The sequence below is a fragment of the Lepidochelys kempii genome, chromosome 21 (assembly GCF_965140285.1).
Source record: "Lepidochelys kempii isolate rLepKem1 chromosome 21, rLepKem1.hap1, whole genome shotgun sequence".
NCBI classification, from domain to species: domain Eukaryota; kingdom Metazoa; phylum Chordata; order Testudines; family Cheloniidae; genus Lepidochelys; species Lepidochelys kempii.
The window spans coordinates 8998270-9011431 of NC_136400.1; the positions used below are offsets into that span (position 1 = coordinate 8998270).

Below are 13162 nucleotides of genomic sequence, written 5' to 3' on the forward strand. Positions count from 1 at the left end.
GGACATTGGACTATAACCTATGGACTATTTCAGAAAGCACTCTTTTCAGCTACAAAGCTCTATGAATCTGAGCTCAGAACTGTACTCCTGTCTGTTTGTATACTGATCTTTTAACCAATACTCTTGCTCTTTTCTTTTTAAATAAATTTTAGTTTAGTTAATAAGGATTGGCTGTAAGCGTGTATTTGGGTAAGGTCTGGAATATTCATTAATCTGGGAGGTCATGTGTCCGATCCTTTGATTGGTAGAACTTTTTTATATGATGAATAAGATTTTCAGTAATCCTCATCATATTTGACTTGGGTGTCTGGGTGGAGGCTGAACGCTGGGTTACTTCAAGGGAACTGTGTTGCTGGCTTCTGGGTAACCAGTGGGGTATTATAGAAGCTGTTTTGGTAAATCTAAGTATTGGAATATCCACCAGCTTTGGGGATTGCCTGCCCCATTCGTTGCAGTTCACCCCAATTGAGTGATCTTAGGTGGCTCCCCTGAGACTCCGGTCACAGTGAGCAAGTCTCGAGGTGAAGGCTATGGGGGAGCCAAGGGTTAAAACTATTTTCCCTGGGATTTTACCTCAGTTAGTCACCACATGCTAGCTAGGATGAGCTAAGAACTCACCTTCTCTCCTAGCGAAGACCAGGGCTTCCCGTGAAGACAACATCTGTTACGCCAGACCAGAGCTGGTTGAAAATTTTTTATCTCTTGTTTTTTACTAATAACAAATGGTGGTTTGACAAAAATGGAAAACGTCTCCCTCAAAAATTTGGATTTCTTTGAAATTTTTTTATTTTAACCCCGAAACACCTTTAAATTGAAATATTTAAAAGTTTGGGTGTTTTTTTAAGAAAGTCGAAGAAATGTTGATGGAAATAAAATGTTTCCATGTACATGGAAATTTTTTACAGGAAGAAAAAAATGAACCGACCAATTCTATTGTAGGGCTATGTCTATATGAAAGACTTTACAGCAGCAGAGCTGTACCAAGATTTCTTGTGTAGCTGCTCTATGCCAGCGCGAGAGAGCTTCCCCATCAACATAATTAAATCACCTCCAATGAGCGGCGGTAGCTATGTTGGTGGGACTACTATTCATGCCGGTGAAACGTATGTCACCAGGATTGTGTGCTTTTTTCACACCCCTGAGCAACGTAAGTTTTGCCGACATGTGGTAGCATCGAGATGGCCTAGATTTACACAAGTGAGAGCAGAATCTAGCTCATATAACTACTCAGCTCCACCATGAGGATTGCTATGGGTTGGGTTAAACCTCTTTGAAGCTGGTAGGCATAACAGCGGCCATTCATTCAGGATAAATGTAATTCAGGATGGAACTCCTTTAAGGCATAAATACTTGAAATAATAGAAGCCTCCACCCAAAGCAAAACCACAGGCAAGACTGGAGTAGGAGCCAGCTCTGAGGCCCAAAGGGAGTTCTGTTGCGATCACAGCAGGGCAGAATTTTTCGGCTGAAAATTTTCCAGGAAAAATGCAGATTTGTTTCAGCCAAAACGTTTTGAAAATTTGTTTCAAACTCACCAAATTGTTTCAGTTGAAAAAACAAACGAGTGTTTAGTTATGACATTTTATAAATGAAACTTTCTGAGCAATTCACAACAAATTTTGTTTAGAAATGTACTCCTAGTTTGTTCGTTTGTTTTTTATTTATTAAAAAGCTCAAAAGCAAAACCAAAGGCTTTGTTTTGGGTTGAACAAGGCACTTTGGCCCAAAATATTTTTTTTTTGGTACTTCCAATGATTTAAAAAACAAATCAGTTATTCACACAGCTCTAACTGTGATCTGATAAATTCAGGACCAGGGGATCGATTGGACTGGAGCGGTGTGTCTATGCGTGTGAGGGAAGAAGAGAAACACCACAGAAACAAATTCAGAAAAGGCCTGGGAGCATGGCTCTGAGACAGAGCCTAGAAAGAGGGAGATTTTGGGGCTAAGTGCTAGCTAGAAAGGGGCTTGGAACTGTGAGCAAAGAAACTGTCTCCTGATGTTTGATTCCTGTTGTTTTCAGGGAAACAGGACTTCGTATAGTCTTTGTAAGTGAACCAGATTGCATCAAAGAACTACCTGACTCCAACGTGACTTTCTTCTCCTAAGCAAAACAATCAGCTAGGCCTTGAATTTTGGCTAACCACTAGGGTCAAAAAGAGATAACTGTATCAAATTTCCATTCATTGCAGCCAGCGGCGGATTTCTTCATTTTTGGCAAGGAAGTTTTGAAGAAAACAGATAACGCACCAGTGTGGTGACATTTTGACAACACCTTTCTTTTGCTGTGAGCAGAGGTTTGCTTCTGAGCAGATCTTAATGGTTTGATCTTGCAGCCAACAGTGCTAATTGCTTTACAATCTCAGCACCCGACAAAAGAAACAAATGTCTTCATACTTCATGGAGAAATAAAATACACCAAGTGTAGACGCTGGGTGAGCTCTGTGATATGGAAATTTGGGTGCCAGCAGATAATGGAGCAGGGGGCAGTGCCCAGGATATAAAAATAGGGGCTGTTGATCAGATGTGTCAGCCTAGTTTTGTGGCAGTGACCAACGTGTTAGGATCAGGAGCTAGTTGATGGAGAAATCCAGCACCAGGAAGTGGCTCATCCTGGCTCTCAGAAGGGCTGGTGAAGTGAGTAGAGTATTCCAGAACAGATATTGTAGTGAGGAGTGCGTAGAAGTACCCACATAGTAAATAGATCAGCATTTCTGTATTCTGTTAAGTCATGTCCTTATGTTCCTTACAAAGTACTACTAATTGTATGATATTTGTAAATCTATTTCTGCCTCTGCTCAGGCGTTCCCACTTTGGGTGGTAACACACTGAGCTGTATGAGGAAGGAACAGCATTATGGCAGGATACAGAGGGGAACAACATGAGAGATACTTGGGAGGATGAACCATTTCCTGAGCTGCTCTTTTTCTGTGCAGAGTCACTCTGAAGAAAGGAAAGTCTATGCGAGAGGTGATGAAGGAGAAAGGAGTTCTGGAGGATTTTCTGAAGCATCACAAAGTTGATCCTGCCAGGAAGTACCACTTCAATAATTACAATGTCGCCTATGTACCAATAGCCAACTATCTGGATGTGAGTATTAAGGCTTTCTCTCCGTCTGTCTTCTTTCTTTATGTAGTCTTGCTAGCCTTCTTTCCTACCTTATTACCTAGTCAGTCTATGTACTTCTGTGGTCACAAGTCAATGGACCCCTCTTTTCAATCCTTGGAAATCTGTAACTATTTTGAAGTGGTTTGGATGAAAAAAATCTCACGGAATACAATGAACACACAAGTTCTGCTTCGAATTATATTTCTGTTTGGAGAAAAAGCAGAGTCTAGGTTGCCCTGTCCCCTCCCACCCCCCAATTTATCATTCCCAAATGTTTGCTGTGTATTCCCTGGGATACATCGTGTGTCTTCTCCAGAGACTGGGCTTATGGTTATAGTGCAGGACTGGGAGACAAGAAGTCACAGTTCTGTTCCTGGCTCTGCGACTGACTTGCTGGGTGAATTGGGCAAGTCACTTCTCTTCTTCATACCTCGATTCCCCCGTATGCAAAATAATGGAACACCCCTGTGGAGCTTAATTCCTTTAAGGCTGTAAAGACCTTTGGCATCTTCAAATGGAAGATGCTAGAGAAGTCAAACTGTTGGAAAATGATTAAGAACACAAAGGAATCCACCTGCCCACACATCTTCTCTCTTTTGCAGTCCTTCTACTTTGGAGAGATCAGCATTGGAACTCCGCCCCAGAACTTCCTGGTTCTCTTCGACACTGGCTCCTCCAACCTGTGGGTGCCCTCTACATACTGCCAGAGCCAAACCTGCAGTGAGTACTGCTCAGCTGTTTAATATTCAGTAGATGCATGTCCTGTGTGCATGGCTCCTGAGAAGCGGAGTCCAATTCCAACTAGGCAAGAAGATATAGCATCTTGCAAACCAAAAATGATCCTCTCAGACAGTATTTGTGAATGTCATACTAAGGTATCGGCTAGTCTCCTAGAGCTCTTTTCTAAGCCCTGAATATGGTATGGATCACTCTTTCCTTATAAAAAGGTACTACAATATTGTAAAATAGTAGTCCAAAACTCTACAGCTGAGATACTGCACTGTAGAATACTGTAGTGTGTATACTAAAGTTTAAGCAGTCATGCTGGGAGGCAACAAATGTTATGAATGGCAAAACTATTACCCAGAGCTTTAGCTGGTATAAATTGGCTTCAGTAGAGCGACACTTATTTACACCAGTTGAGGATCTGGCCCATAATTCTTAAAGGTTATGGTTTCGGGTACAAGGTAGGTAAATAAAAAAGATGGGCATTAAAAAAAGTCATATCAAAACTCCCAGGCTGACTCTTGGCCCTGTTCTTTCTAGGGTGACCAGATGTCTTGATTTTATAGGGACAGTCCCGATTTTTGGGTCTTTTTCTTATACGGGCTTCTATTGCCCCCCCACCCCTTGTCCCGATTTTTCACATTTGCTGTCTGGTCATTTCACTCCACGGGAAGTCAGCTGTTGGGAAATGCTGCCTCGTCAGGGCACTCAGTCCGCAGTGGGACTGGCTCAAATCACATTGCAGCCACCAAAGAGAATGACCATGATGTTGCAATCTTGTTTTTAATCTAGCCAATCATGCAAGGTTCAACCCCAGCCAGTCACCCACCTTTCCCGACATTGGAGTGACCTACACCCTGGACTATGGGTTTGGAGACCTGACTGTGGTTTTAGGTTATAACACAGTGACAGTAAGTGAAATTTGCGCCACTCCCATCACGCGTTGTCATTAGAGCTGTGTCTCTGGCATCATCGGACGTCACTGGGATTAATGGGGTTGTGGTTAGTAATGTCTTGTCTTGAATGCAACTTACTGAAGCGTGTACCCCACATAGCAGCAGGAATAGGTGATACATCTTTCTAGTTTAACTGCAGTGGGCTTGGAAACATTTATCTGAGGACACTTTATGAGGTAAATTCCACTGGCCTCAGAGTTATGACAGCAGCAGTGAATTTGGTCCTGTACATTTGATTTTTATGTTGTTAATTAGACCCTGTTAATACAGGACATAATAAGGGCTTGTGTACATGAGAAACTTGCACCAATTTTGACTTAAGGTGTGAATTTAAACCGATTAAGTTAAATCCGCGCAAACCCCCGTGTGGATGCCCTTGTGTTGTTTTGAGTGGCTTATTTTGGTGTCATTAAAGTTGATCGGGAACATAAGAGTGGGTTAGCTTCGTTAAGCAAAGTGACATAAAGCCACTCTTAAACCGAGAGAAAAACTTCTATACAGGAGTTTGCACCAGTTTAGCTGAACTGGTTTAAAAAGTGATTTAAGTTAAACTCGTGCACCTTTCTTGTGTAGACAAGCCTCGAGTTAACCAGTGCATAGGTCAGTTAGGAATAATGCTAGCTATACTGACCATTACTAGGCACAAATTCTATGGCTATGTTTTTTTTCCCGATTTTGCTGTGCCTTGAATTTTCTTCTCTGATTGAGACACTGTCCTCAACTGACTCCCACCCCATATGGAGCATATGCAGCTGCTTAGAGAAGCATCAGATCTAACCCTAATGATGTGCTTTATCAGACTGTCTTGAGCGTCAGCCACCCTTGAGAATGAAATGGTTACTTGTTTTCATTGTCAACATTTAGGATAAAATTCTCGCCACGGCCAATGATTTTCTTCCCTGGTAGATCCAGAACATCACCATTGAACACCAGGAATTTGGTCTGAGTCAGGATGAGCCTAGCAGCCCCTTCTATTACACATATTTTGATGGGATTTTGGGAATGGCTTATCCTCCTGTAACCATACCGGGGTACAACACACTTATGCAGGAGATGCTGCAGCAGGGCCAGCTTACTGAACCCACCTTCAGTTTCTATTTCTCACGGTAAGATCTCTCTCTCACCTCTCCTATATATTTTAGGTCTATATTTCCATCTCTCTCTCTCACCATATATTTACCCCTTAGTCTGGTTTCTTACTGTCGATCCATCACCCGGCCCCCCATCCACATGTATTTTATGCCCCATGCTCCAGAGGTCAGAATCTGATATTTTAACTATTTGTCTGATATTTTAACTATTTGTGTTTCCAGGCAACCAACGTATGATTACGGAGGGGAAGTCATCTTGGGAGGCATTGATATCCAGCTGTTCTCTGGCCAGATTACCTGGGTTCCTGTTACCCAAGAAGTTTACTGGAAGATTGGTATTGAGGAGTAAGTTTTGTTTGCAATCTCCCCCTTTATTAACATGGGTGTGAGCCTTTCTTCCTGGTTGTCCATGGGCAGCCTTTCCAGCTGTAATTAATGAAGTCAGCTGCCTTTTGTGAACTCAACTTTTCTGTGCCAGAGGCTGAAAAAAGAAGGAATTCTGTGTCCTTCTCTAGCTAGCCTAGAGAGATTATTACTTACACAAGATCTGATCTTGGCCCAGGATAAAGGTTGGGTCTAGATTTCAGACACTCTCTCAAAAGACTTTGGATCCAGGGTTTTGGTTCAAGTACTGCTAAAACCGCCTATTATAGGCCCCAATTCAGCAAAGATCTTAAGCATTATCTTTAAACATATCCTGAAGTCCTGATGCTTAAGTGCTTAAGTGCTTTGCTGAAGAGAGAGGGAGTTAAGCCCGCACTGAAAGTTAAGCGTGTGCTGCCGTCCTTTGCTGAATCGGGGCCAGTGGCAGAGCTTGGCTCTGTAGAATATGGGTCTCTGAACTGCACGTTACGGAATATCTGAAGCCTTGTGCTCTTGGCTCAGCCTGCATCAGAGGCATTCTCGTGGCTGACAGACGTGCACAGTGAAGTCTCTTGGCCTTCCCTCCTTAGGTTTGCTATTGGACAGCAGGCGACTGGCTGGTGCAGCCAAGGCTGCCAGGGCATTGTGGACACCGGGACGTTTCTGCTCACCATCCAAGAGCAGTACATGGGGGACTTCCTGGAGGCTGTGGGTGCTCAGGAATCCAACGGAGAGGGAGGAGCTAGAGGTGCCTGGCCACACTGCCGAGGACATCTGTGAGGGATCTTGCAGTGCCTGACACGAGGAATCCAAGACATAAGATGAGACTGATGGGTTTTTGGGTGATCAGACAAGGATTCCTAGAGGAGCTCAGCGGTTTAAACCAGAGGTGGTGACAGCACTAACTCCATCTGGGGAAACAGAAAGTCTCCCCTGAGTTTGGGGGGAGAGCTTCTGATCCCCCTTTTCCCAGTGTAAATCAGAAGCAATTCTGCCCAAGTCAGTGGGCCAGATCATTAGTTGGTGTAAATGGGCATAGCTCTGGAGCGACGTTGACTTACACACTCTGAAGAGCTGGCCCAGTGTAAAGTCAGCATGAGATTTGAAGCAGGCCGGTTGGGCGTAACCTTGCAGGTGGTCACCCATCAGACAGAAGAGCGTGTGTGAGGCTGGTGAATTGCTGCCCATGTAATGGCAGAGTGCTGCAGAGGGGTTTCTACTAGAGCTGTGTGACTAACTGGTTTTGCAGTTTCTCCAGCCAACCAAAAATTCGGGGGAAATATTTGGTTCTGTTCCAAAAAAGGTTAATTTTTTCAGCAGATTGGAAGAGTTAATGTCAGGCCATCATACCTGGTGTGAGTGTTTCCCTTGATAAGCTATAGCCCCATGGTTAGGGAATGGGAGAGCCCCAGGTCTGAATCACTGCTCTGGAGTAGGGACTTGAATTCAGATCTTCCTCTCTCCCAGGGGAGTGCTCTAACCGCCAGGGTCAGGCTATTCTGGGCTGTTACCTGCAAAAATCTAGGGCGCTATACGCTATATATATAGCGTATATATATATAAATATATTTATATATATAGTTTATATATATATAAATCTAGGGCGCTATACGCTATACGCTACTGAGGGCTCAAGACGTGATCCGGTTCATTTAGGTAGTCCACCTTTTCCCTACCAAGGGCTTAAGTTGTAAAGCACCTACCCTTACTCACAGGGCTCAAGGAAAACCTGGTCAATTTAAGTACCTGCCCTTACCCACGGTGCTCAGGGCCATATGGGTCCGCAGGATCTTTTCCCAGTGAAAAGCCTTACACAGCTGTGCTCTGAACATCTATTTATTAGCAACGTACAGAGAACACATACGCCAAACCAATCTCTTATGCTTACCACTCCCAATATACAGACAAACTTCACCCCTTCAGGGTTCCCTTGCCTGGGGGTGCCGGTTGATGCCTCTGCACGTCATGGTCATGCAGAGGGGTCTGAGTTCTAGCTCTGGAGATGGTTCCCAAAGAGCATGGCTTTTTATTTGCATTATATAGGTAAAACTAGTGACCGCCTTTAACTTCACTAATCCTATTACATTATACGATCCCCCTAGGCAGAAAAATTTAACCTATTGTGCACTGGCGCCTATGTTTCCTCCTCCCTGCTCAAATCTTTTTTGTGCTTTATCTTTCATACCCGAATTGTAACTTATTTATGACTTTCTTTGTTTGTGCAGATGGTCAGCATAAATTCTCTGGTCAGAGCTTATCTGATCTATTTTACCATTTGTTGGGGTTTCTCTGTATCCCCCCTAAAACTTCCCAACACTTGGGTGTCTCTATTTTACAGCCCTTGGTGTTATAACTCTGGTTAGAGGCATTCCTGAGGTGGGGATGCTTTAAGCACTGGAATAATTTTTTCTCAATTTTAGTGGTGAAATCCCTGAGTTTCACTCAAGGCTAGTTTAGTATAGGGGTGAGTCAAGTCACAGGCTGACAGGGCTGGGTTGCTCTCAATTGCTTCTGTTGAAGCTGTTCCACTTCGTATAAATGCTTAAATATTTATAGTGCCAAAGAGAGAGAGAGAGTGAATGAGTGCGAATCCTCTATTGACGCTCATCTGATGGGTAAGAAGTGTGGATTTAAATCATTCTCTGCCTGGATTCTCATGTTGAAACGGAACAGCTTCAACAGGAGAGACTGAGAGAAACACACCTTGCAATAGACTAGTGGTTAGAGCACTCACTTGGCACAGGGGAGATCTGAGTTCAAGTCCCTGCTACAGGGTGGGGATCTTAATGTAGATTTCCCACCTCCCAGGAAAGGGCCCTCACCAAAGGTTATAAAGAGGGAACACATGTGTGAGCTCTGGCACATGGTTTCCTGGCCCTGAGAAAACTTTCCCCAGCTGAAACGATCAGATCAAGTTCATGAATAGTTTTGGTCCATTTTTCAGCAAAACAATTCTCCCAGCTCTAATTTCTGCCCTCAGTTGGGTGGAATGGTAGATGCTGTATAGTGGCCATTCTCCTCTGTTGGGAGCAGCCTCTGCTCTAGGTTGTAACTGTCTCAACCCCCTCTTGTTCTTTTCTTTCACAGTACATGGCTAGTGGCAGCAACGTCCAGAACGTGCCGACCACCACCTTCATCATTAATGGATCCCAGTTCCCGCTGCCTCCCTCCGTCTACGTCCTCAATGTATGTATCACTTTAAAGGCAAAACCAACTTCTATCTTACAGAGACAATGAACCATGCACAGGTGTCAGACAGGGAGTCAGAGCTTCTGTGCAAAGACAGAGACCTTTCCCGCTCCATCCCACCACATTGCAGCTCTGTTTGCCTGTCATTTCTAACAGCACTCAAAAACCGATGGGGTGTTTGTGTTCCCACAATGCGAGCTTATGGGGGCCTGCTCCTGCTCCCATCAGAAACATTGCAAAGCTCTTAAAAATGCCACTGGCGTGTCAGAGTGCAGCTTATACATCCCTACAGACGTGTCTATCTCTTTTTCCCCCTTACAGAACAATGGCTACTGCAGAGTTGCGGTTGAGACCACTTATGTATCTTCTCAGAATGAGCAGCCAGTCTGGATCCTGGGTAACATCTTCCTTAGGGAATATTATTCTGTCTTTGATATGGCTAACAACAGAGTGGGCTTTGCCCCATTAGCCTAGCCAAACCAGGCCTCACCAGAACCAGATGAAGGCATTCCCTTTCCTGTCTAAAGCTTCTCTCCCAGACACTGTTGGGATCAGACTGAGTTCATATGGACAGATTGAATCATTCTTAATGTACCTTGCATACAAGCAGGGGAGGGATAGCTCAGGGGTCTGAGCATTGGCCTGCTAAACCCAGGGTTGTGAGTTCAATCCTTGAGGGGTACATTTAGGGATCTGGAGCAAAAATTGGGGATTGTTCTTGCTTTGAGCAGGGGGTTGGACTAGATGACCTCCTGTGGTCCCTTCCAACCATGATATTCTATGATTCATACAGCCTTAGCTTGCTTTTGGCTTGTGGGTAACAATCAGTGCTCTCCAGATGTATTATTGTGAATAAACTGCAAAGAGTCAAATTGCTTTTTGTTGCCTTTGGAGTTTGTTGAGTGAAGAATGAGCCCAGCTGTTTGTTTGTGGTATCACAACCTTATTAACACACACCAATTGCTACCTAGGTATAAAGGAGGAAATTAACCTCTCGGTGATCCATTTCTGCCCCAATTTCAAAACAGCTAAGCACATAGCAGCTCCCTTTGAGAACAATGGATTAAATCCCCCTTTTGTTTCTATTAGGAAATCTTCTGTAGCACAGAATGACCTTTCTTTGCACAGCTGTAATGGAGATGCTGATGCTTGACTAGCTGGCAAGGGGATGTGGGCAGCTTCATCCCCTGATGTTGGCAATAAGCTTTGAGATTCTCAGATGGGATGGGGATAGCACGCCAAAATGTGGTTGCTGTGAAGAAGGTAGAGATCCTGTTTGTGCTCTGTATTTACATGCTATTACCATCACATAGATGTCCTGAGGTGCTGGCTCTGTTCCTATCCAAGACTACCCTAACCAGTGGAATAGTACATGGTAGGGCTCTCAAGCAATTAAAAAATTAATTGTGATTTATGCTGCCCATTTCTTGTTTACAATGTCACCTGAAAATAAGAACAGGCATTCACATGGCTGTGTTGTAGCCAGAGTCACAAGATATTTACATGCCAGATGTGCTAAAGATTCATATGTCCCTTCATGCTTCAACCACCATTGCAGGGGACATGCGTCCATGCTGATGACGGGGTTCTGCCTGATAACAATCCAAAGCAATGCGGACTGATGCATGTTCATTTTCATCATCTGAGTCAGATGCCACTTGCAGAGTGATTGATGTGACTTGATGTGCAAGTGACTTGATTTTCTTTTTTGGTGGTTCGGGTTCTGTAGTTTCCGCATCAGAGTGTTGCTCTTTTAAGACTTCTGAAAGCATGCTCCAAACCTCATCCCTCTCAGATTTTGGAAGGCACTTCAGATTCTTAAAGCTTGGGTTGAGTGCTGTAGCTATCTTTAGAAATCTCACATTGGTGCCTTCTTTGCGTTTTGTCAGATCTGCAGGGAAAGTATTCTTAAAATGAACAATTTGTGCTGAATCATCATCTGAGACTGCTATAACATGAAATACGTGGCAGAGTGTGGTAAAATAGAGCTGGAGACATACAATTTTCCCCAAAGGAGTTCATTCACAAATGTAATTAATGCGTTATTTTTTTAATGAGCCTCATCAGCATGGAAGCATGTCCTCTGGAATGGTGGCCGAAGCAGGAAGGGACATATGAATGTTTAGCATATCTTGCACATAAATACTTTGCAATGCTGTCTACAAAAGTCCTATGCAAATGCCTGTTCTTGCTTTCTGGCGACATTTTAAATAAGAAGTGAGCAGCATTATCTCCTGCAAATATAAACAAACTTGTTTGTCTTAGCAATTGACTGAACAAGAAGTAGGACTGAGTGGATTTGTAGGCTCTAAAGTTTTACATTGTTTTGTTTTTGAGTGCAGTTATGTAAGAAAAAAACCTACATTTGAAAGTTGCACTTTCATGATTAAGAGATTGCGCTACAGTACTTGTATGAGGTGAATTGAAAAATACTATTTCTTTTATCATTTTTACAGTGCAAATATTTGTAATAAAAAATAATATAAAGTGAGCAGTGTACACTTTGTATTCTGTGTTGAAATTGGAACCAATATATTTGAAAATGTAGAAAAACATCCACATTTTTTTTAGTAAATTTCAAATGGTATTCTATTGTTTAACAATGTGGTTAAAACTGCGATTAACCGCAATTAATTTTTTTGAGTTAACCACATGAGTTAACTGCGATTAATCAACAGCCCTAGTACATGGAGTTCCTGATTTCCCATGACTGCACTTAAGTAGCTTTAGTTCTGCCAAAGGCTGGTTACTATTTCACATGTTGCCAGTGCAGAACCTAATATGGAAACACAAACTCAGCCTTAGAGAGGTGACGGACTAGGAAAAAAACACAGACAGCAGCTGTGCGAAACCTGCTCCCACTGAAGTCTGTGGGAGTTCCGCCATCGACTTCAGTGGGATCAGTATTCGGAGGTGCAGCCCAGACCGGCAGAAGAGCTGCCAGGATGGCTGAGGACTCAGGACGGATGAGGGTTCTCTCATGTGATGAAGCTGATGGGTGTGGGGAACTGTCCACTGAAATACCATCGTCCACCAGAGGTTGCCTTGCTCGCGAATGCTGCATTTGCAAATCAGCCTTTGTCTACCACTGGAGAAGGGGAATCTGGGCAGGAGAGCGTGAGAGAGATTAGATACTACAGTCCACAGCATAGTTCAGTTCGTGTCTAAACCATGTTGTCGCTTAGTGTGCTACTGGAAGGTGCTCTGATATTATGGTGATGAGCATGGTATAAGAACCTGTTTAGACTAGACTAGAATTTCCAGGAAGATGCAATGCAGCCCTTCCAGCATTGTGTGTGTGTTTTACTATGTCTGTGGGTCCATTAGATAAGACTTTATAATCCATAGTTATTGGATTCCAGAGCACTTTTGTAAGGTTAAGGATTTACCCTGGAGCACTTGCTTATTATCATTTAATATTTATATTACAGTAGCATCTAGAGGCCTCAATTGAAACTGAGGTCTTATTGTGCTAGGTGCTGTATGGACATAGAAGAGAGAGTCCCTGCCCCAAAGAGCTGACCATCTAAATACACAAAGTGGGTGAGGGGAAACAGAGGCACAGTGATTTTTACAGCAGATCAGTAGCAAAGCTGGGACAATAATGCAGAGGTCTCCTGAGTCCCAGCCCGGTGCACTAGCCACTGCCTCTTGATCAAAATATCCTCTTTCCTCATAGTTGTGTATTGTGTTCTGTGCTAATTAGCTGCTGCCATCCACCCCAGAAGC

At 43.5% G+C, this 13162-nt stretch overlaps 1 protein-coding gene across 1 annotated transcript; it reads left to right on the forward strand.

Annotated features, from left to right (window-relative positions):
* The first annotated feature begins 1090 nt into the window (after positions 1–1090).
* Positions 1091–9907, forward strand: LOC140901484 (pepsin B). The gene is made up of 10 exons (XM_073320409.2): positions 1091–1103; positions 2601–2637; positions 2937–3090; positions 3711–3828; positions 4627–4745; positions 5697–5896; positions 6104–6226; positions 6835–6985; positions 9332–9430; positions 9755–9907. Exons 1-10 carry the CDS (start codon positions 1091–1093, stop codon positions 9905–9907), a joined length of 1167 nt encoding a protein of 388 aa, XP_073176510.1.
* Positions 9908–13162: the final 3255 nt, after the last annotated feature.

Bases quoted from the DNA above. Each gene is read 5' to 3' on its own strand.
- LOC140901484 (XM_073320409.2), top strand. The intron at 2,638-2,936 runs GTGAGTAGAGTA...TTTTCTGTGCAG, and splicing joins CTCTCAGAAGGGCTGGTGAA to AGTCACTCTGAAGAAAGGAA. The intron at 6,227-6,834 runs GTAAGTTTTGTT...TTCCCTCCTTAG, and splicing joins TGGAAGATTGGTATTGAGGA to GTTTGCTATTGGACAGCAGG.